Source organism: Ranitomeya imitator, chromosome 1, assembly GCF_032444005.1.
Source record: "Ranitomeya imitator isolate aRanImi1 chromosome 1, aRanImi1.pri, whole genome shotgun sequence".
NCBI lineage: Eukaryota > Metazoa > Chordata > Amphibia > Anura > Dendrobatidae > Ranitomeya > Ranitomeya imitator.
This window is the reverse complement of record NC_091282.1, coordinates 122,369,669-122,393,957: the sequence shown is the minus strand read 5'-3', so window position 1 is coordinate 122,393,957 and position 24,289 is coordinate 122,369,669. Positions and strand designations below refer to the sequence as shown.

At 42.9% G+C, this 24,289-nt stretch overlaps 1 protein-coding gene across 1 annotated transcript; it reads right to left on the bottom strand.

The window, feature by feature from the left end:
- Nucleotides 1–5,748: 5,748 nt before the first annotated feature.
- On the bottom strand, nt 5,749–23,773 carry ENC1 (ectodermal-neural cortex 1). Its single transcript, XM_069750457.1, has 3 exons — nt 23,245–23,773; nt 13,574–15,373; nt 5,749–8,523 (listed from the first exon to the last, which is right to left on the bottom strand). The coding sequence occupies exon 2, from the start codon at nt 15,360–15,362 to the stop codon at nt 13,593–13,595; it is 1,770 nt and encodes a 589-aa protein (XP_069606558.1). The 5' UTR covers nt 15,363–15,373; nt 23,245–23,773; the 3' UTR covers nt 5,749–8,523; nt 13,574–13,592.
- Between the last annotated feature and the right edge of the window lie 516 nt (nt 23,774–24,289).

The window sequence follows — 24,289 nt, the reverse complement described above, 5'->3', positions numbered from 1 at the left end:
CTGACAGCGGCTTTTAACAAGCGCTGCCGGCCGCGCAGCCGGAAGTAGGCGCACCACTGACCCCCGTCACGTGATCGAGGGTCATCGGTGCGTTACCATCATATCCAGAGGTCTCCTGAAAACCTCTATGGTTGTTGATGACCCAGTGGTCGGCGCTCATAGCAATGCTGTAATTCACCTACATAGAGGTGATCTGTGCATCACCTCTATGTAGCAGAGGTGATCGAGTAGTGTATGCTTCTAGCTATTGAAGCATGCCAAAATAAAAAAAGTGTTTAAAAATATTTAAAAAATAAGAAAAATATAAAAGTTCAAATCACTCCCCTTTCGCCCCAATCAAAATAAAACAATAAAAAAAATCAAACCTACACATATTTGGGATTGCCGCGTTCCGAATCGCCCGATCTATCAATGAAAAAAGGGTTAACCTGATCGCTATACGGCGTAGCAAGAAAAAAATCAAAAAGCCAAAATTACGTTTTTTTGGTTGCTGCAACATTGCATTAAAATGCAATAACAGGCGATCAAAAGAACGTATTTGCACAAACGTGGTATAATTAAAAACGTCAGCTCGGCACACAAAAAATAAGCCCTCACCCAACCCGAGATCACGAAAAATGTTAGATGGAAAATTGCGCAATTTTTTTTTTCAGAAAACTTTGGAATTTTTTTTACCACTTAGATAAAAGAGAACCTAGATAGATTGGTGTCTATGAACTCGTAATGACCTGGAGAATCATAATGGCAGGTCAGTTATAGCATTTAGTGAGCCTAGCAAAAAAGCCAAACAAAAAACCAGTGTGGGATTGCACTTTTTTTGCAATTTCATCGCACTTGGAATTTTTTTTCCAGATTTCTGTTACAAGACATGGTAAAACCAATGGTATCATTCAAAAGTACAACTCATCTCGCAAAAAACAAGCCCTCACATGGCCATATTGACAGAAAAATTAAAAAAAGTTATGGCTCTGGAAAGAAGGGGAGCGAAAAACGAAAATGAAAAAAGCTCCAGGGGTTAAGGGGTTAATCAGCAAGGACAAAGCTTGTCCCATACATTGCATGGACGTTAATCATGGATAGCACATGGACTGTACACTGATGCCATCCGTAGTCTGTGATTTTCACGGACCTATAGACTTGTATTGGTATTTTTCACCTGTGATGCTGGTAAAAAAAATGTACATTTCTGTGATTTTGGCAGGGCACAGAAACAGGAACATGTGAACAGCACCATAGACTATAGTGGGCAGATGTTCTATTTTCACAGATAGAAAACATACATGAATAATGGATATCTGAATGATGCTTTAAGGGTAAGGCGTTTTTTATGCAAATTTTAAACTACGTTTTACAGTACCAGCTATGTCTGAGATTTCAGAAATCTTATGCACACACCTTGCTTTTTTTGTCATCACTATTCTGTGCGATGCCTTTTTTTTTTTTTTGCACAATAGAGCATGTAACTTCTTTCATGGTTTTTCAGTGTTTTTCACCCATGGACATGAAAGGGTGGTGAAAAAACTTTGAAAATCCGCAGCAAAAACACAGGTATTTTGTGCCAAAACCTGACTCTGTGGAATATGACTTTTTTTTGCACTAATCTTTATCAGCATGCACAGGACACAAATCTAGCATGCCAAAACACAACAAAAACCCAGCACAAAACCTGCGTTTTTCTGGGGATGCTTTCCTGCCAAGAGATCGGGTTTTGCTGCAGAAAAACCCCTGAAAACACCTAGTGTGAACTTACCCTTAAGATAACAGGGTGATATTTCTGCTTGAGTGAATTGTCTAAATATAAAAATCAAGGTATTACAACAATGCGACCTTAATGTATGTGTTTTTGCAATGGTTGCCAGCAACCTCATCTCCCATGAATTGTATTGGAGTATCATTGCCCCTGATACAGGGAAAGATGCTGCAGCTCATTTAAATATTATACAAATGCTTATGATATACATATCTTTAGATTTTTTTCTGCTAACTCAGGTCACATATCTAATGGTCAGAAACATTTTTCACTTCTAGTCACTCTGTCCTCAGACAGGTGTCAGTTCGGCTGAATGGAGCCTAAACAATCAGACGTATAGTGGAAGGCTGCCCATTGTTAACTGTTTCTACAGCAACTGGCGCAGAGTAAAGGAGGAACCTCCACGTCTTCTGCCAAGGTTTTGTGTGCACGGTGCTATGAATCACTTCAGCGTGTGGGACGTTTTTGTAGCTTTTTTTGTTTTCGCTCCCCTCTACAGCGGTTGAGCAATAAGTCTAAATTCCCACATCAATGAAAGAAGCATGAGTCCAGAATGTTCCCCATGGAGCCGAGAGGCCCACCCGGACTTCATCTACTCCACAGTCTACATATCGGAATTAATAGAGGCAATGGATCAGACCGCTGTCTCACTACACTGGATGTAAGGAGCAGAAAAAGACAACCACAAATGTTTCCTTTATTCTTTTATTCCAATATTGTAACATGAGAATATAACTAACTAAAAATATGATGGAAAAGTTTCAAAATCTGTATGAGCCATGCGTTCAATGCAAAGACCACAGTTTCAGATCTTTAGAAGTTAGTCATCCATCCAAGACCGATGATTAAAGCCTCTCTGCACTTCAACCGCAGTCCGTGCCAGGAAGTTTTTCAGATGACTTAAGTAGTTGGTCCAATGCTTGAAGTATAGAGATAGAAGCCAGAGATCTAACTACTAACTAGAAAGGACAAATCCATAGAAGAGATGGGCATCCAGACCCCTGCATGTTTGGGTCCAACCGAACAGTAAAAAAATAGGGATCCCGAACATCTAGAGTTTGCCACACTGTCATGTGCATGAAAACGCAGCAAACCCTGCCTCCGATCGGTGGTAAAATCATTACCGCCGGTCAGACAGCTGATGTTCCCATGCTGTCAAATGATGACGTAAGTACGTATCTTCAATCTGAGTTAAAAAGTTTACCTCCGGTCACTGGGGTTGGCTGATGGGACTACTACTCCCATCAGACTACACCTCCTGCTGCTAATAACAGCGAGAGCATGGGCGGCTGATGAAAGTGTTCATCAGCTGGCGCCAGCACTCTAAATAAATTAAAAAAAAACAGCATGGGTTCCCCTGTATTCTTGATAACCAGCCAATGAAAACTGACAACTACGGCCTACAACTCTCAGCTTTGGCAAGGCTGGTTATCAAGAATGGAGGGGTCCCCACATCGTTTTTTAAATTACTTAAATAAATAATTTTAAAAAACGGCATGGGGTCTCCCTTTTTTGACAACCAGCCAAGCCAAAGCAGACAGCTGGTATTCTCAGTCTCATAAGGGGCCATGGATATTGCCTCCCCCAGGCTAAAACTAGCAGCCAATAGCTGCCCAGAAAAGGCACATCTATTAGATGCGCCAATTCTGGCGCTGTGCCCAGCTCTTCCCGCTTGCCCTATGGCGCTGACAAATGGGGTTCATATTTCTTATAGATGCCTCTCCATTACTAAGTCTTGGGCTTGATGTCACCTGACAATAGAAGGGTGACAACAAAGTGGAAGTGGAGATAGTTGCAAAACAAGTGTGCACCAAGGGTGTGACGACTGCCTGAGCTTGGTTTGAATAGTCATTTTATGACAGACTCCATTTTAAAAAAAAAAACCTCTAGTGAAGAGGTTTTTAATAAAAACATATATATATATATATATATATATATATATATATATTTTTTTTTTATTTAAACTATTGCTTTTCTATATGAAGAATGTTAAAGGGAACCTGTCACCTGAATTTGGCGGGACTGGTTTTGGGTCATATGGGCGGAGTTTTCAGGTGTTTGATTCACCCTTGCCTTACACAGGCGTGTACTACCGAGGACAGAGAATGAACTTCAATCCAATATTGCAGCCAGCATGCAGCCAGTGGGTAAGGAAAGGGTGAATCAAACACCTGAAAACTCCACCCATATGACCCAAAACCAGTCCCGCCAAATTCAGGTGACAGGTTCCCTTGAAGTCCCCGTGTAGTAGACTAAGGGGGCACATGGGATTTTAAGGCCAGGATATGATTAAAAGGTTGAATATTGGCCCTTTGCTAGTACTGTGTATATATAAGGTTCTCAAGGGTAAATCTTGCAGCATTTTTGGCGGGCTAATAATAATCTTTTATTTTTATATAGCGCTTAACATATTCCGCAGCGCTTTACAGGTTACACACATTATCATCACTGTCCCCGATGGGGCTCACAATCTAAATTCCCTATCAGTATGTCTTTGGAATGTGGGAGGAAACCGGAGTGCCCGGAGGAAACCCACGCAAGCACGGAGAGAACATACAAACTCTTTGCAGATGTTGTCCTTGGTGGGGTTTACATCGATGCTGGGCATATGTGGCATTGCTGGTTAGATGTGGAATCCCTTGACGTTTTCCCGCCGAAATCCAGGAATTGCAGGATTGGTGGATCAGCTGGAAGGCGGCGGAGGATTGATCTAGTTAACACTCCTGATGGGCAGCGACTAAGCATTCCTAACCTTTTAGATTGAAGATCTGCGGCCCACCATCTCCAAGTTTTTCTTACTTTATCATATGAATTTGCCGCTTGCTTTATTTGAGGGAGGTTACAGCCAGCTCTCCGGCCCGGAGGGGTTTGTTAAATTTAAATGATTGTTAGTGCAGCTCAAGTGAATTAAGGACTGAGCCACTGTTTACTGATTGGTCTATTATTACATTGGTCCAAGATATATTTGTTAATAATCCCTTAATAAAGCAGTACAGTCTGTTTTCCCAAAGTCATAGCGTTGTGGCCCTTATTTATTTAGGTTAAGTAATGATAGAGTATAGCCCTTATAATCCCATGCAGAATATGTCCCATCCCAATAGATTGTGTTGAGATATGATTTCTAAGTAGGGTTTCTTGGGCCTACTAGAAATAAAATGTATGTTTGTTAGACAATCTTGGCACCCCAATAACTGTTGGACAAATGTCCATAGGTTTTCAGTGGGGTAAAAGGTAAGTAGCTGCCCGACACCTCTGGTGGACATTATCTCCCCCGAGAACATGAGTGGATGTTAAAATCTAAAGCCATGTTCAGACATTGAGTATTTGGTATTTTACCAAAACCAGGAATGGGTGAAAAGTGCAGAAATAGTGCACTTGTTTGTATTACACTTTCCCTCTGACTGTTCTACTCTTGGTATTGGCTTCTGAAGGTTAGCTCAAGTTCTTAAAAATATGATTAACAAGAATACATCATTTTAGAAATCTTTTTGCTCAATGTGAATTCGATGAGGATTTAAGTCCAATTTATTAGCTTTAAATAGAGGGTAGGGTATCTTCGATTTGCTAATTCAGTCTGAATCGAGGCCAACTAGATTTGGGTTTTGTGGTCTTTCCAGTTAAAAAGCTTCCATGAGATCTAAGTATGGATCAGTTGTACTTGCATCTGTAATACTATGTTACAATATTATGTTCCCCCTCACCGCTCTCTTCCCAAGTAATCCATATGTTGAATCCCGAGTGAACCTTGAGCTCTACTTTCAAATGATAAAATGTAGGGCTAGACTGACGCAGATGTTAATCTTGTCCCGTGGTGTTTCTGGTAATGCCGTCCAAGAAGGAGGTTATAATAATAAAGAACGCAAGCTTTGAAGTCAACTTGAATCCATTACACTTCAAATCCGCAACAATAGAGAATCTATCCAAAAGTATACAACTGTGAGGCATAAAAGCTTTGTTGTATCTGCTAAGAAAACACAATATATAAAAGGACACAAATATTTAAACAGTGCAATTTTATTATTTTCTTACCACAAATTCACTTGAAAAGAAAATGCAACAAGTACATAGCGGAACCAGAGAACACGTACAAAACGAACGCCTTTGGCAAAAAAATGTTAAAAAAAGAAATTCCCATTAATAAATAAATAAATAACTTTGGATGATGTCAATACCGATCCGACAAGCAGACAATTAACAGTTATACAAAAGACGACAAAGCATTTAACAAGAAGATAGGATGAGAAATTGGGGGTGGTAGTTCCAGGTAAGAGCAGAATAACACTGTACAGACACTAGGTGCCAACAAGTTTGTACAAAGGAGAAAGGACAATGTGTGACCTGGGTTGGGATGTGGGGGTGAATGGCCTGAGAAAGTGACCTCCATGGCTTCTTATTTTACCACTGTGTGTAATTAAAGGTCAGTTCTTGTTACACCGGCAGCTTCCTGTGAAGAGGCCGTGGCCTCCTTTCTTGTCTTCCTTGACCTTTACACCGATTCCATTACAGTTGTATTTTTACCTTTTGCAGCATTGCAAATTGAGTTTATGAGAACCCCAGGCATTCCTACATACAGCAAAAATAGGACAGATACGGCAGAGATGTGTGAGGATTACCAACCAGTAATCTTGAGGTAATGCTTTGTGAAAGCCACTTACTGGCCACTTAATATTCATTACTGATGGTCCTTCATCAGGCCGGCTGATAATGGTTATGCCTTGAGAGGCAGATTTGAGACAGCAGCTGTGGTACATATCTGTGAATTAGTCACATTTGGTATAGCTATGAGGACGAGCTCCAGCCAGGCATTCCTCAGCCTTAATATGAGTGGGACACTCATATCAAATTTATACCACGTTGGCGATTGAATATTCAGAAAACAAACGCAGGTCTTCACAAGATGACCAGGGCTCTGCATCTGTCGAGCAAAGCTTAAAGGGGATTTCCAGGACTTTTATTATTTTACTACAGACCTAAGAACTAACAGGCAGGTAGCTGCTCACTACCTGCCTGTTCTACCAGCGCCAGCTCAGAAAGTTCACGTACCGCTCCTGCCAGCGATTCTGCTGCTTCATGCCAACAGAGCAGCTATTCCTCTTCTGGGCTGCTCTGTTGACGGGGCGTGACTCCTAACTTCAAGCTGATTGACAGCCGGATTCCCACTGCCTATTAGAATGACATCGCTAGTCATGCCCCGTCAACAGAACAGAGTGGAAGAAAAGCAACTGCTCTGACGACGTGATGTCAAAGGGAGCCCCAGAATCGAGGTCAGGAACTGTTGTGAGCCATCAGAGATCGGTGACGGGCAGAACTGGCAGGTAGTTAGTCTGTTAATTCTTAGAGCCATAGTAAAAAAAAAAAAAAAATGGAAAAAAGGATACTCCTTTAATGGGATCATTTACTTTCAGAATGTAAGGACTGTGTTTAAGGAAATATTGTAATTTTACAGGCAAGTTCTTGGAAAGTGGCAGCAGCAGCGATCAGCTAAAAAGCGTGGACCTGACCACTAAGAGCTGTCCCATAATCAGCCAATCACCTGCGCTTAGACGGTCTAACCACTAATGATTCAGGTGGTTGAGGAAAGTGGTTAGTCAATTAATAGGTCTATTTCAAAAGGGATTGTGCACTGACTTATAGGGTTTGTTGTATTTGGACAATGAAATAAATTAAATGATAAATTCAGCTCTGCTTGGAATTTAGATTGTGAGCCTATAGTGATGAGCACTATGTAAGCAACACATAAATAATAATAAAGACTGAACAAACCAAGCACAGGTGTTGCCAACAATTCAGTGTACCTTCCCACCTACTTGTTTTTTTTTGGCCATCTCTGTCCTTCTCTGGCTCTTGCAATGCCAGAGCCATCAACCAAAAAAGAGTAATAAGTGGTTTGAAAGTGGACTGAAACTTTTGGCCACGTCAAGGGTACACAGGGCATCCGTGCTTGGTTTGCGCAGTCACTGGACTGACAGAGTAATGCTGACACATTCTCAGATCTGGTCATTCGCCGCCATTTTTATACTGTTTGCAATGCTGCATGCAGGTATCCCAATACCCTGTCTTGAAATGTTGTAAAGGTCTTGAAATATACATTTAATCAGGCCTTTAACATGTCAATACAACCACAAGTATTGTATCAGCATGCAGACAGCACGGGACAATAAATAGACAACTGGGAATGTAATAAAGTCATATATAAATAGGCAAATGAAATGGTAATGGATTCTGGGTACATCCAATATTTGTTCACAGTTTTTCCTTCTGGCTAGGTTACAGTTGTGGTTTTCTGCTTTGTTAGTGTTGAGAATGCGTTAAACCGCGAGTTTAGAAAAATGCCAATGGCATGGCCCACTTGTGTAGTCTTATGTCGGGATATGCGCAGCTCGAACTGTGTGCAACTTGACATCTTTGCTACTTGGAACCCGCCGGCTTCCCCCACAGCTGGTGCTGACATTTCTATCTCCGATGGAATCAGATGATAAACTCGTCCACAGAGAAAAGCGTCCAGACGGATTCAGACATATTAAATACTCTCCTGGGGGTTGCAAATACAAAGCCAAAATTAAAAAAAACAACAATTTCTGGAATTGATTGGATTCTGATTAGAAGGAGTTAATACTGAGGTCTGAAAGAACCGTTTCTGCAGCCGAGACGCCAGAATTCCCAGCTGCAGGAGGGAGAATGTGAGATTGGCAAATGTCTTCTTTTAAAGATCAAAAGTTCTTTTGTCATGTTCTTCTAAGAGCTGGCCCCCGAATCTTCACAGCTGAGGTCCTCTGTGGTGGACAAAAGAAAGACAGAGGACGGCCATTAGTCTCATCTCCAATAATACAGGCAGATGTACAGAACATACACCAAATGGTGCATCACCCAGATAATAGCCACAAAATGACACCATAATCATATAACTAAATCCTAAATAAGATTAGTCACCTCGCACCATAGGGGTCCCGCAGTAACTCGGGGGTAATTAATGTGTAGCGTTTGCTTGGAGCAATTCTTGAATAAAACGGAAACCAATTCTCTGGAGGAGACAGATGTAAGGCTAGAGGAATGGTTACGAAACGTCTCAGAAAGGTGTGCCTCACATGAAAAGATTACCCAGAATATAGATCCCATGCCATCTGAAATTTATTTCCTATTAAAGGAGTTTTCCAGTCAAAAATATATATATATAAAATGAGCTTATAAAGTAAATTGTATAGGAAACAAATATAGTTTCACTATCCAAGGTGTCCCCCATAATCAGGTGTCCTCTCCAATCTTGGTGACTGCAGCTCTACTTCTGGCTTGTGCTCAACACAGGAAAGAGTTTCTTATGTTGGCACACAATCAGTATGTTGTAAGGGGGGCTGGCTCATTTCAATAGCTAAGCCAGACCCCTTGTCTGTCACAGCCAATGGATAGCTATTGATAAAAGGAACCAAGTCAGCCTCCATCACATACTGGACCGATCATGTGTCGAAAGAGGAAACACTCTCCTGGGTCAAACAGAGAACCTGATGTGACAACTAGAGCGGATATTAGACATTTTGAGGCAACCAGCGTATTAAAATGGAAATATATTAGTAAGTTACAAAGACCAATCTAGAAATATTTTTTGACTGGACAACCACTTTTTAAGGGTTATTCCAAATATAGCGAGTTCTCTCCTTTCCAGATGAAACCGGGGCTGCCATTGTCCTTGGATTTCTCCAGTTCCGTAGACAATTAAAAGGGAACCTGTCACCCCCAAAATCGAAGATGAGCTAAGCCCACCAGCATCAGGAGCTTATCTACAGCATTCTGGAATGCTGTAGATAAGCCCCCCGATGTCACCTGAAAGAGGAGAAAAAGAGGTTAGATTATACTCACCCAGGGGCGGTCCCACTGCGGTCTGGGTCCGATGGGTGTCGCGGTCCGGTCCGGGGCCTCCTATCTTCATAGGAAGACGTCCTCTTCTTGCCTTCTCGCTGCGGCTTCGGCGCAGGCGTACTTTGTCTGCCCTGTTGAGGGCAGAGCAAAGTACTGCAGTGCGCAGGCACCAGGCCTCTCTGACCTTTCCCGGCGCCTGCGAACTGCAGCACTTTGCTCTGCCCTCAACAGGGCAGACAAAGTACGCCTGCGCCGGAGCTGCAGCGTGAATACAGGAAGAGGACATCATCGTAAGAAGATGGGAGGCCCCGGACCGCGACGCCCATCGGATCGAACCGCCCGCCCAGGTTGAGTATAATCTAACCTCTTTTTCTCATCTTTCAGGATACATCGGGGGCTTATCTACAGCAATACAGAATGCTGTAGATAAGCCCCTGATGCTGGTGGGCTTGGCTCATCTTCGATTTTGGGGGTGACAGGTTCCAGTGGCGTAACTACTGCGGTCGCAGCGGTCGCCAGTGCGACCGGGCCTGGCAGGTCAGGGGCCCGGGACCGGCAGGCAGGCTCGGACTGGCAGTGCCTCCCCCCGCTCCAGGCCCCCCCCCGCCGCCGCCGCTGCCGCTGCCTTGAATACTCACCCTGCTCCAGCGATGGTCTCGGCGTCTGCACTGCAGCTCGTTCCTGCTTGAGCGGTCACGTGACACCGCTCATTAAGATCATGAATATGCGCATATTCATGATCTTAATGAACGGTGTCACATGACCGCTCAAGCAGGAAAAAGGTGCTGCGCCGGCGCCGCCGCCTGGAGTCGGGACAGAGCGCGAGGGATGTCGGCACGGCCGTGCAGTGGGAAGACAGGTGAGTATGAGGGCCGGGGGGACGGGGGATGAAGGAGGACATAAGCCGGCGCGCCGAGCAGGAGCGGAGAGATAAGCCTGCATACAGGGGGGAATATAAGCCATGCAGGGGGGAATATAAGCCATGCAGGGGGGGATATGAGCCATGCAGGGGGGAATATAAGCCATGCAGGGGGGGATATGAGCCATGAAGGGGGGAATATGAGCCATGCAGGGGGGAATATGAGCCATGCAGGGGGGAATATGAGCCATGCAGGGGGGAATATGAGCCATGCAGGGGGGAATATAAGCCATGCAGGGGGGAATATAAGCCATGCATACAGGGGGGGGGGAATATGAGCCATGCATACAGGGGGGAATATAAGCCATGCATACAGGGGCGGAATATGAGCCATGCATACAGGGGGGGAATATGAGCCATGCATACATGGGGAGATATGAGTCATGCATGCAGGAGGGGTAATATGAGCTATGTATATGGGATAGGAGGGAGATGAGCCATGCATACAGGAGGGGGGTCATTATACAGTATTGAGCATCATGTGTGGCCGTTATACAGTATGGAGCATCATTTGTGGTCATTATACAGTATTGAGCATTATGTGGGATCATTATACAGTATGGAGAACTGTGTGGCCGTTATACACTATGGAGCACTATGTGTGGGTGGTCATTATACAGTATGGAGCACTGTCTGGCCATTATACAGTATGGAGCAATGTGTGGCCATTATACACTATGGAGCATCATGTGTGGCCATTATACACTATGGAGCATCATGTGTGGCCATTATACACTATGGAGCATCATGTGTGGCCATTATACAGTATGCAGCATCATGTGTGGCCATTATACAGTATGCAGCATCATGTGTGGTGGCCGTTATACAGTATTGAGCATCATGTGTGGCCATTATTCTATGGGGGTTACATTGAGTTGTATGGCAGGGCTGCAGGGGGGGGCCCCATTTGGAAGTTCGCACCGGGGCCCCTAACTTTGTAGTTACGCCACTGACAGGTTCCCTTTAATTCAGCACAACCTGAGCATTTGTACTCTCTCCATTCAAGAGAGCCCCATTTTTGGAAGTTCTAAATGGTACAAACAGTCGGAGTGCCAGAAATCATCACCGATCCAAAGTATAAACAATAACTTGCTATTTTGGGAATTACCCTTAAAGTCTTTTAGGCTTTGAAGATACTATACTGTGCATTATTTGCTCATTTTATATGAGGAACCATATGTTCTCTGAAGTTTAGTTTTACTAAAATACCAAACTCCTTCGTACAAAGAAATTAACCCCGCATACTACCCTAAACAAATCTGAGTTATTCCCTACCACTCCTGTCCATGTGTAGGTACTGCAACCAAGCTGCACCTGGCTCTCATGATTGAGGGGCAATCTGCTATTGGACCACCACCAACCTGAATATTATGGCATACTACAGTATATCTTTTTAAGATGGGAAAACCTCAACATCCATAAATTATACATTATTCCTATTCCACGTAGAATTTTAGTATTCAATGCACACATTTTTCTAATGAGCCATGGCGCATATGGACTCAGCGTGGTAAATTCATCCCAAAAGTAGCAGCATGTAAGCCATAATCATAATTTTATTCAGCACCAAGCCAGCTGGATTACATTGGAACGAGGTTACCTGCCCTGACCTTGCTTTATACAGTTACGCAGTCTTAAAAGAACTGGGATTTCAGGTCGGCTGGTCTTTAACATTTTAACCAAGAAGCCACACCTGCCCCAGGAGGTCAAATAGGAGGAAAAAAAGAAGAAAAGTTTCATGTAACATTTCCCCAGGAGAAGATTAATCATCTTTCAAGCTTCTAAAGAATGAGACAAAACACACAGAAAGGAATAACAGAAAGGCCCGGCCTTCACAGACTTAACCATTACTGGCGCGGAGAGCATGAGGAATCTTATTGTTTTATTTACACATCTACGACCAGTCGGAAATGTGTGCGGCTGCTTGAAAACACTTCACGTACTTATGAGAAAAGATATTTGCTGAAACAACAGGGCATGAAGAGGGGTAATGTACGTCAGTGCTACCTCTCAAAAGTTATGTACTGTATAAGCAATGGCGGGGAGGAGGGCAAACACGGTCCCACGCCCAGCCTGGGAGCGCTCTCTATATGACCTTGACCATGTAGGTCTGTTGATGCTGAAGGCACCCAAATAACAAAGATTCTTACTACTAATTGTACGTGTAGTGCAGAAAACATGCTAAGAAAGCAAAAAAAAATAATCATATATAACTATGGTAATTCAGGGGGCATCATTTACCCCCCGTCACCCACTAATAAACCATTATTTAGCAGAATGTCTCCCAGGTCTTGTAACTACAATCCCCTACAGTCATCAAAAGAAAAGCACAACAAAAACACTGCATTCTCTACACCAGTGTTCCCCAACTCCGCTCCTCAAGAGCCACCAACAGGTCATGTTTTCAGGATTTCCTTAGTATTGCCCAGGAGATAATTGCATCACCTGCACAGGCCGGAATTCCATCACCTGTGAAATACTAAGGAAATCCTGAAAACATGACCTGTTGGTGGTTCTTGAGGACTGGAGTTGGGGAACACTGCTCTACGCTGTTAAAGATCATATTCCAATGTGGAATAGGGGTAATAATAATATTAGCAAATACCTCCAATTAGAAATGTAGCATAGTTCTTCTGATTAGCTATGTCTCTTACCCATGTGCAGGACATTGCAGTACCTTAGGTTTCCATGGTAACAGCTACTCACGCAGTGTAACAGTCATTATGTGAGTGGCCATAATCATGGATATCTAAGCTACTGCAGTGCCCTGCACATATGGCAAGGACATAGTAGTTCATCTGATTAACTATATACTACATATTAAATTGGGGGCATTTGCTACTATTATTACATCAACTACATATTAGGATAGGACCTTGGAGATGGGCATACCCCTTTATGACGCTCGTAATTTGGGCAGCATGACCCTTTAACAGCACACAAGTACTTTAAATAATGTCACATATTCACGCAGATCAAAATGCTCCACTGTTTCCACAAACATAATGTAAGAAACATTTCTTTAGAAATGTGTCTTATCGCATGAAACTTACCACGCCAATCCACAGTGCTTTAAGAGGGCAGATGTTTCCATGTGCTGACAAATGCCGTGGGGATAAGGGAGTAAGGTACGGTCGTTATGCTGTTCCATGCATCAATAGTTGGGTCATAACAGTCCAATGTTTTGCACCTCTGAATTCCAAAGTAGCCTCCAACTACAAACAGTTTATTGCCAGATGCTACGGCATGACAGCTCATTCTTTTGGCCGTCACATCTCCAGCTTTAGTCCATTGATACGTTTCACTGTTGAATTTATAAGCTGAACAGGCAGAGAATTCAGTGTCCCCTCCCATGATAAAGATCTGGGTTCCCAGAACAGCTGCAGCTGTATATCGCCATGGCTGTGGACAAGTGGCTGGTACGCTCCACCTGTTCTCAGAAGGATCATAGCACTGAACTTTGGGTAACTTATCGTGGCTAACACTAGTGCCGCCAAAGGCAAATAATTTAAGCTTTGCACTAACCACAGCAGCATTGCTAACACCTTCACGGAGAGGCGCTACCATGGTCCACTTGTTGGTAGCTGGGTCATACTGTTCTACTTGTTTTAAGGACACTGATGGAGATGCTGGGAGAGAGCCAGTTGCTGCTGTGTGCCCCCCTACTACATACAAACTGTGTTTAAGTTCAGCAGATCCATGACCAAATCGTGCCACCAGCATGGGTGCAGCCTTTGACCACTCTTCATGAAGGGTGTCATAGACCCACACATCCTTTGACACACCATTCTCTGAACCCCTTCCACCAGTGATATAGACTTTGCAGCCAATGGCACATGCACTGAATTCTTTGCGAGGACTTGGAATGTCTGCCTTGGGTATAATTTCTTTTGCCTTCTGGTCAACAAGGTATAATTTATCACACATGAAAGTCTGTCCGCCCAGGAGAAATAAAGCATGGCCGGTTTTGCGAGGTTTTGCACACATACTTGTCACCACTCCATCATTTTGCAATATTTTTAACTTGCACCTAATCGCTTCTTCTACAAGCTCTTTGCTTTTTTTCTGCTTAATGATTAGCTCCTCCATGGCCACATTCTCCATGAGATATATGGCTGGTAACAAAGCTAGTCGTACAGTCTGGAGCAGCTCAGGTAAGTAACAGTAACGTTTATTTAGGTCATAGTTAATCCAATTCATCGCAGATTCATATACCATCCTCTCATCTTCAGTTTCCAGTTCTTCATGTGCCAAGAGTTGGACAACAAACTCTTTGGGTAACTGAAGAAAGTCTTCCGTTTTGCAGATGGTTTGGAAGTTGGTAAGGCACATTCTCCAAGCTAGTTCGTACAGCTTAGTACATTGGTGGGCATCAGAGAGGAGAAGCATGCCTAAACAATTGGTTGGATGAAGGTTCTTCTCTAGGAACTCAGCACATGCATCTCGGATGTCCTCAAACTCTAACATATCTCCAGCTTCCAAAAGGGATTCTGCATTTTCTTCATTTATTATGACTCTGGAGGAATATGCATAATCCAAAAGAAGTTCTAAAACTTCAGGGTGGATAGCATTGTGAAAGTTCACCTCATTGGCCTGGCTTTCTTTAAGACCTCCACTAAACATTGCTTCGAAGTAGCGACTGCAAGCAGCAAGGACAGCACGATGGCAGGGAAAAGACCTGTTTCCCGCCAGTAATAAGACATCCGTGAAGAGGCACTGCTGTCTTAAAAGATTAAGATGAGTTAGCACATTGTCAGCATATGAAGACTTGTGGAATAGGTAGATGTTCATAGAACCAGTGCTGGCTCTGGACTTGCGGTTCTCATGTATGCTGACCGACATTTTCTTCACTTCTGTAAGAGACAAAACAACAGATGTACAATTACTCATTCAGACAGGGGAAACGGCAAATTATCCAGCCTCACTTTCCCAGCTTCCTAGTCCTTATTATAGTAGGATTCCACTACCCTCTTACTGGGCTGGACCAAAGCTTCCACAAATGCAGTCAATTCATTTAGAAGGGATTCATACCATCCAAGCCTCCACTAATACTACTTGTCACAACAACTAAAATACTTTTAAAAACAGATTAACTTATGAAATGACCACATGAACCGCATAAAAACCACAAAGAAACACTAACCTTAAATGTACAAAACAAATAAAATAATATAAAAGTAGAGATAACGGAATCTGACATGTTTCTGAACTTCATGTTGAAAACCAGTAATTTCTCTTCTGTTCTGCCTGCTTACAGGCAATAATAGATAACAAGAGTTCTTCGGTTTAATAAACTCTTCTTCAAATAGTGAATTCTAAATTAAGTATGAAGAGTCCTAATCTTAAGGCCCCATACATATCAAACTAATGTCAGCTTAATCTGTTGATATCGATGGGTTTGGCCGACGGTCTTATGTGTATGGGGGCATCGACTGATTGATGGTCGGGAAAGATGTCTACCTTGCATGTCTGATTTCAGTCTGTCGACTGTATTGTTCTACCAAATATAAGTAATCGGTCAACTGGTGAAACGGCAGATTTCTCAAACAGGAAAACAGGAGCGCTCGGCCGAACGAGTGCTCCTGTGTAGAGTCAGCCAAGATGACTGTCAGACGAACCATCGGCCGAAGCATTGCTTGGCCAAGAGCCATCCAATGTGTATGGCCAGCTGTAGGACCATCATCTACAAGCCAAGGCAAAGAGTATCTAGGAAGAACATATCTCCCTCTAGAACAGGCAGTATGTCCATGCATTATCTGGACAGCCCTCTTATTTTAATTGGCACTGTGTAATGTTTTATTTGCTGTATGGTGGTAATGCAAGAAAGTTAAGCACTTTTTGCTAAACTCAACCACAGATTACAGCCAATTGATGGGGTTACCACCATTATGACACCCTATGATCAGCATATTGATGTAGAACTCCAAAGTTGGAGTCCCCTTTAAGTGTTAGTATGTTTAACATCTACGTTTCCCAAGCTAACAGCTCACATCTTGATGTTAACAATCCACTTTCTCCAAGTTTTTTCTTGTAAAACAAGAATACACTTAGAGGCATAAATAGTAGTGAATTTTACAATTATGACATTTATCTGTTCTTATGATATACTTCATACTTTCGCTAAAGTGGTATAAGGGTGACATATTTAAACAAACCATTTCCGCCTTCTCACCAGTCTTGTAAAACCAGTTATTCGGCATCTTTAAGATATACAGAAGACCCGTGTTCACCAGAGAACGTGCCCTGCTTTCCCCCTTCTCACACCTCCATCTGTGACATTCATTCGAGTCACTTTACACATGTCAGCATACAAATAGCACAATCATAACAGAAAAACATATCAGATAGTGCTGATACATAGGGTAAGAGGAGCAGGCAATCTAGACACTTACATGTGTTGAAACATGACAGCATTGAGCACAGAACTGCTCAGTGTAAATTAGTGGAGACTACTGTGGGATGCAACATGTTGAGAAAGACCAAGCAACAAAATGTGACAGGTCAACAGCTGCACAAAACATTAGGCAGGAAATACCTTTGTGATCTTAAGTTTACTGGCCCTAACTAATTAAACATCCTCCGTGCAGAACTTCCTGAATTCGACATATGAACAGAAGCCTAGGTCAGTGCAACTCAGGACAAGGACTATTCATAGTTTTAAAGTTTTAGGGTTGAAGGTAGATCATAGAGGTCAACCTATAACCTGATATGTTGATCCTGAAGAAGGCAAAAACCACATGTAGCAGATTCTATTTGCCACATATTAGGGGACAAGATTCTTCTGACTTCATATATAGCAATCAAACCAATTCCATGGATTAATGTCCCAGCTCTATAATATGGCTAGCACTCAACCTGTAATTTTACATTTTTCAAGAAAAATATCCAAGCCCTCCTTGTACATTTTTTAGTGTGCATTGCGCCCACCACATGAAATATTCTGAGGGCCCACCCTCCATTTATACAGACTTTATTCATGTCCACTTTTAATTGTTCTCATTTCACACATAGGATGTGTCATCAAAAAGGTCTAATAGGCTAATTGGGAATCACCCCAATGGAAATAAACTAGTAACTCCAAAGTCAGCTACAAATGGGGAGGTGGGGTCTTCTGCTGGACCTTAGGGTCCTAATCAAATCTCATAACATGGAGTCTTTTGAGCTGGAAAAAAAATCAAACATGGTTTTTCTAAAGAAATCCAAGTCAGGAATCCATGTGTTTTTTTAATGAAAATTTTGAAGCATATTTTTCCATTTTATTTTACAACCTTGTGACTTGACAGTGCCAAGTTTGGAGCAGATTCTGCTGCATTTTTCACAATAATAATAATCTTTATTTTTATATAGCGCTAACATATTCCGCAGCGCTTTACAGTTTGCACACATTATCATCACTGTCCCCAATGGGGCTTACAATCTAGAATCCCTATCAGTATGTCTTTGGAATGTGGGAGGAAACCGGAGTGCCCGGAGGAAACCCACGCAAACACAGAGAGAACATACAAACTCTTTGCAGATGTTATCCTGGGTGGGATTAGAACCCAGGACCCCAGCGCTGCAAGGCTGCAGTGCTATCCACTGAGCCACCGTGCTGCCCTCATGGTAAAAACATGATGGGTGAACATACCCTTAGGTGTGGTTTTGAAGAGTTTTGATGTTATTTTTTTCCCCACACTTTTGTCAGCCTTTTAACTTCAGTGTCAAATTTGGGGCAGATCCCATGGGGTCTCAACATCAAAGAAATGACTTTTTTTTTCTTGAAACAAGGTTTTAAATACCTCTTTGGAAAGAACTTGTCTATATGTTTAACACCTAAGTGGATTTCATGCTCCCAAATCTATGTAAAAGCAATTTAAAAAAAAATGATTTGTGAACATGCCTCTTGTAATCTAGTGGACTAGTCTGATCAAGAGTTTTGAACATGCAGAAGTTTCTTCTAGATTTTATACAACATTATTACAGTGCTGGAGTAAAAAAAATTGCAATATGAAATAATTGCTAGTGGCAAATTTGTTGGTTTCTATACATGTGGATGAATGGTTTTATTGATGGACCAATTGACATCTGGACTGGACGCTACAATGAATTGGATCTCTACACCACTTTGTCTATGTAGAAGAATAAACTTGTGATTTTCAGGGTGTATTGGAGTTTTGTATGCACCAGCTTGCCTTCACCATAGGCTACGTTCACATTTGGGTTGTTGGGCGCAGCGTCGGCGACGCATACCGACGCATGCGTCATGCGCCCCTATCTTTAACATTGGGGGCGCATGGACATGCGCCGGTATGCGTTATACTGCGTTTTATGACGCATGAGTCATATAGACGCACAAGACAGGGCGCAGAGGACGCTACTTCCCTGCTCCGAAATTCCTGATCTGTAGGATCTTATGACAACGCATGCGTCGCAAAACGCTGCGTTGTGTACATGCGTTGTTGGTTGCGTCGCCGACGCTGCGCTCAACAACGCAAATGTGAACGTAGCCATAGTGATGAAATGTTACATGTTCAGTTGGGAAACAACAGGACTTATCAAAAAAACAAAAAAAGGGCTACATCGTTCCTAGAGATGACATTTCCACAAGATGTATGTTCGGTTATTTCCAAATCAATGTAGAGAGTCGAGTACAGACATAACCTCTTCTCCATTAACACTTAAGCATCCTTATTTCTATTTCTCCCAATTAGGTGGGGTCCCTAGATGATGGAGACATACCTATGATGTTTTTCTGGCACATCAACAGAATATGCCATAAATATACAATACGGGTAGACCATTTAGAGATATGCTTCATTCATGGTGCCTCCACCCCTAAAACTGACACCACACACAGCTGTCTGAACCAGGCAGTGATAGACATACAGATCTCAGGAAAAGGGAATGTGTACAAGCGTTATCTCAGCTCCTTAAAGGAACAAATGCAACGTCTATCATTTATTCAGATTCCTCACTACACATTTTTTCCATTGCACTTTATAGCCAGACGGCAATTCTAAAACGTAACGTGTGTGGAAGATCAGATGCTAACCTGTCATTCAGTACTGAAATCAATGAAGAAGAAATCAGTGGGTGTCTGTATATAAAGATGATCTCATCACAAGAAAAAACAAAATTGAGTATCTCACTTATACAGTAACCTAAAGGAATTCATAACCCTCGCAGGCTGGAAGGAATGTACATGTGTATCTGACTTCAAGGCTTCCTTTGAAAGGTTGTCAAGACCAATCAAACCTGTGAAGTACAAGAATCAGTCACCTCGTCCGTGTTAAAAAGAACTTAGAAAAGAGAAATGGAGTGACTACATATTCTGTAATCAATGATGAAAGGCTTTCCTTGACCCGGGTGAGACTTGTATAGTGATATAATGGCCCACATTTATTAATGATGTCTAACAGATTGCACTAGGTTGATGCAGTTTATGTGACAAGGGGCCATATCACAGTCATGATTTTGTACATCTTGGTTGAACGCAATTTCTTTTACATATACCAGCCCTTAGGCCACGCTCACATGTTGAGTTTTTTTTACCTCAGTATTTGTAAGTCAAAACCAGGAGTGGAACAATCAGAGGGAAAGTATAATAGAGACATTTCACCACTTCTGTATTTATCACCCACTCCTGGTTTTGGCTTACAAATACTGAGGTAAAATACTGACCAAATACTGAGGTAAAATACTGAACGTGTGAACGTGGCCTTAAGCTCCCTATACACATTAGATACCAGTTGGCAAAATCAATGATCGTTGTTCTGGCAACTATCTCACGCACTCCTTCATACACAGGAGCAGTCACTTATCTGTATCTCTAGAGAACAAAAGTAAGGACAGACTGAAATCAGACAAGGCAGATCCTTACCTCGCCTGACATCATATGGCTGGGGTGCTGTCACATACAGATTAGACTGTAGGCTGAACCTGTTGATATTGGTGGATTTAGCGGAAATGTGTATGGGGCTAATCTCAGGTTGACTTAAGCTGCATTTTCACTGAAAAATACTTGTGAATGAGCGCGATTGAAACAGGCTTGTGACCACCCAATGAATAAGCAAAATGATCTTCTGTGTAGTCCAAGATCACCATTCTCAGTGGTCCATCATCCTATGTAGACAAGATAAAGCACTGCTGAGAACAATGGCCTCCTATACACCCTGAGCGATCCAATACAGATCGCTCAGTGCACCCCATTTACTGTGGTCTGCCTGTGTAAACAGAGTACGTGATCACTAATCAATTAAGGTTTACTCTTCGATTAAGGTTTAATGGTTGGCAGTTGTATTGTGCCATCGGTCAGTCCGTGTAAACGAACCCCTAAAGTCAGGAGACAAACGGCCAGTTTGGGCAGCATGGTCCATAGACAGTTCATGAATTGTTGAGGAGTGAAACCAGCCTTACAAACCAGGCACATGTTTAGACGCACCATGTTCATGCCCTTTTTCTAGGCAACCTTAAGATATACAGTATATATATGTTACACACACACACACACAACCCTTGTTTAGCTTTCCAGACTTTCATATATATAGGACATAGTGATATCCGGCCATGAAAAACATCATTGCAAATAATGCACCACCCAACAGCATCTTGATAGCCCTTAGACATGACATACGGGATTGTTATGGCCCTAGTAATGAGGATAAAACAGACAGAACATAGCATATTGTTAACTCCCTAGCAATAATTCATTTCCACTACATCTGCTTGTATAACATGGGACATTAGTCCTCACAGCTTTGACAAGTCTGTCTTGATCTAATAGGAACAAGCATCTCGTAGCACTCATCCATACAAAGGGAACACAACGTGACAGTCCTCAAGTCTTCCAAGGATCCACACAACATATCCCTACACTGACACAATACAATATGACTACAAGTCAAGTGCCATCCATCAGCAGTGCTAAGCACATACTGGCAAGCGACCAAGCCCAATTAAATGCCTCTAGATTGCTGTTCAAACCATGGCCGCCCTTCCACCACGTTCACATATTTCATCAATTTCTATAATACGTTAACATGCGATTGTGCAAACAAAGCGCCATTCTCCAGCGCACATGTGGATGTATCGCGTACTCCGCATAGCCAATGTGCATCTGTAACCAGCACTCCTCGGAGCCTCAGCTCAGGGTGGAAACACGCTTTTAGCCTAACCGAACATGACAGCTGAATACGCAGCACGTGTAAGGAGCATTAGGTGCATCCAAAGCCGTGTCTAGGAAATTATTTAATGCTGAACCCGAGAGCTCGCAGGTCCGCACACTGCCAAGTATTTCCTGGACAAAATAGTCATTCATTTCCAATAGCGGATGTCATAGAGCCACACGGAATGCAAACTATTATCCAGCCCCCATGTCTGCCCATCTTTATATGTTGCAATGTTCTGCATAGATCAGATTGACACTAAACAATACATGTTGCCGTACATGTTTTATTGTCAAAAATTACTATAGAAATATATAACAAAAGGGAAACAATGTAATGTAGACCAGCAAACGCTCCACATAAACATGTCTGCCTGGTATCGCTTCTGATTCTTAATATTTATCAGCACTGGTTTTTTGCAAAAATGCAATCATGCAAGAGGTGGTTTAGGGTAAGGCGGTGCTCATATAAAAGGGCAGGGGGGGGATTTAGGAAGCATTTCCTGTGCAGCAGCAGCTTGCTCCCTGGCCATGCTGTCTAGGAGCTCAGACATACTGGAAAGCTGGGAACATAACAAGCATTCATTCAAATATCGCTCCTCCCTGGATCAGAAACCCACAGCAAAAGGCATCGCCGTTACCATAACAATCCCAAAACCAGAGCTTCGGACCCATCACACTGCTACATCCACGGGGAGACCGAATCCCAAAACACACAATGTAGACAAGCCCAATGTATGACTTCTTCACATGCCACTCCGTGGGGGCTACCATGTTTTTTTATAAACAGATATCTGGACCATTGTATATTGCAAGCACTTATTATCTCTTGGGTCACCTCTATCTTCCTAGAGTGTAAGCTCTTGTGAGCAGGGCTCATTGTGTTACTATGTCTGAATTGTAAAGTGCTACGGAATATGTTGGTGCTATATAAGAAGCCCTATGGAAAACCACTGCAGTACGTACACTTGGTGCTATGAAAACACAATACATTACTGATTTCGCCTGATAACATTACCCTTCATCATCATCCGGATCGCTAGTATCAACATCATTTTCATTCCTGATGACCACATTTAGGGTATGTGCACACGTTGCGGATTCTCTGCGGATCCGCAGGGTTTTTTGCGGTGCAGAAACGCTGCAGATCCGCATTTGATTTACAGTACAATGTAAATCAATGAGAAAAAACAAAGCCGTGCACACTTTGCGGAAAATCCGTTGCGAAAACGCTGCGGTTTAAAATAAGTAGCATGTCACTTCTTTTTTGTGACTCTGCAGCGTTTTTGTGCCCATTCCATTATAGAAAACCGCAGGGGTGAAAACCGCAGCAAATCCGCAAGAAAACCGCAGCAAAAACGCTCAAAAAACGCTGAGGAACCGCACAAAAAATGCGACAGGTGCGTTTTTCTGTCAGGAGAAGCAGAATCCGCACCAGAAATTCCTAAGCCTAATCCGCAACGTGTGCACATAGCCAAATAGTGTCTTTCCAGAATATCCCAAAAGTTACCCCCAATGCACACGACTAGTTTACCAATATGGTAAGCGCAGCCCTAAGCACCCAACCCCACATCCACTTACCCTCAGCTCATGTCACTCTGCGCTCTGCTGGTCGTGATGTAGCAGTTGGGACAATTGTTTTCTTGTTCCAGTCTCTCCCAGATGTTACCAAGTCTCTCCCAGCAGTCGCCCAGTTATCCCGGGCTCACAGATGAGATGCACTAGGCTTCTTGGAGGACACATGGGCAGCAGGCTGAGGTGGGGAGGCTATGCCACACAAGGGGAGCAAGGAGCAGGCTGAGGTGGGGAGGCTATGCCACACAAGGGGAGCAAGGAGCAGCCTGCACTGTGTCTGAGCGCTTGTGGCTCACTGCAGCCTGGCTTCATTCACAGAGGTGTTTAGAGGCACAAGGAGGAGAGAAGGCGGATGAGCACACCCACAGTGCTCAATGCTCCTGCAGTAGGGGCTGGGGCTATGCTAATACACCCAAAACTCTTCCTGAATGAGGACAAAGGCATTGCCAATAGCTAACAGTGACTGAGGAGCAGCCCTGACACTCTCATCCCTGTGTAGGGCTCATGAAGACGAGTGTATACATGGGACGAGTGTATACATCGGACGAGTGCTATCCAACTTATAATCAGACAGCACGCTGACCCATGTTATTCAATAGGGCTGTTCAGACTGAGGCCGGCGTCACACTACCGTGTTTTACGGACGTAAGAGAGGTGCTGAAAATACGGATTGCATACGGTACAATGCTTCTCTATGCCCCAGCTCCTATCAGCCGTATTTTACTGATCCGTATTATACGGTCTTCTACGGTCGTAGAAAATCACAGCATGCTGCGTTTGTCACCGTATTGCGCAAAAAATACTCCAATGAAAGTCTATGGGGGCGAGAAAAATACAGATTACACGCGGACCAATAGTGTGACTTGCGAGAAATACGCAGCGGTGTTAGAGAGAAAAGGCGGCAATTCAGTGCGGTGTACAGTAAAATCACACTGACAGCTTACAATAGAATAGGTAGAATAAATGTGTACACATAGAATAGGTATATATATATATATATATATATAAATATATATATATATATATATATATATGTCAGTGAGACACATAT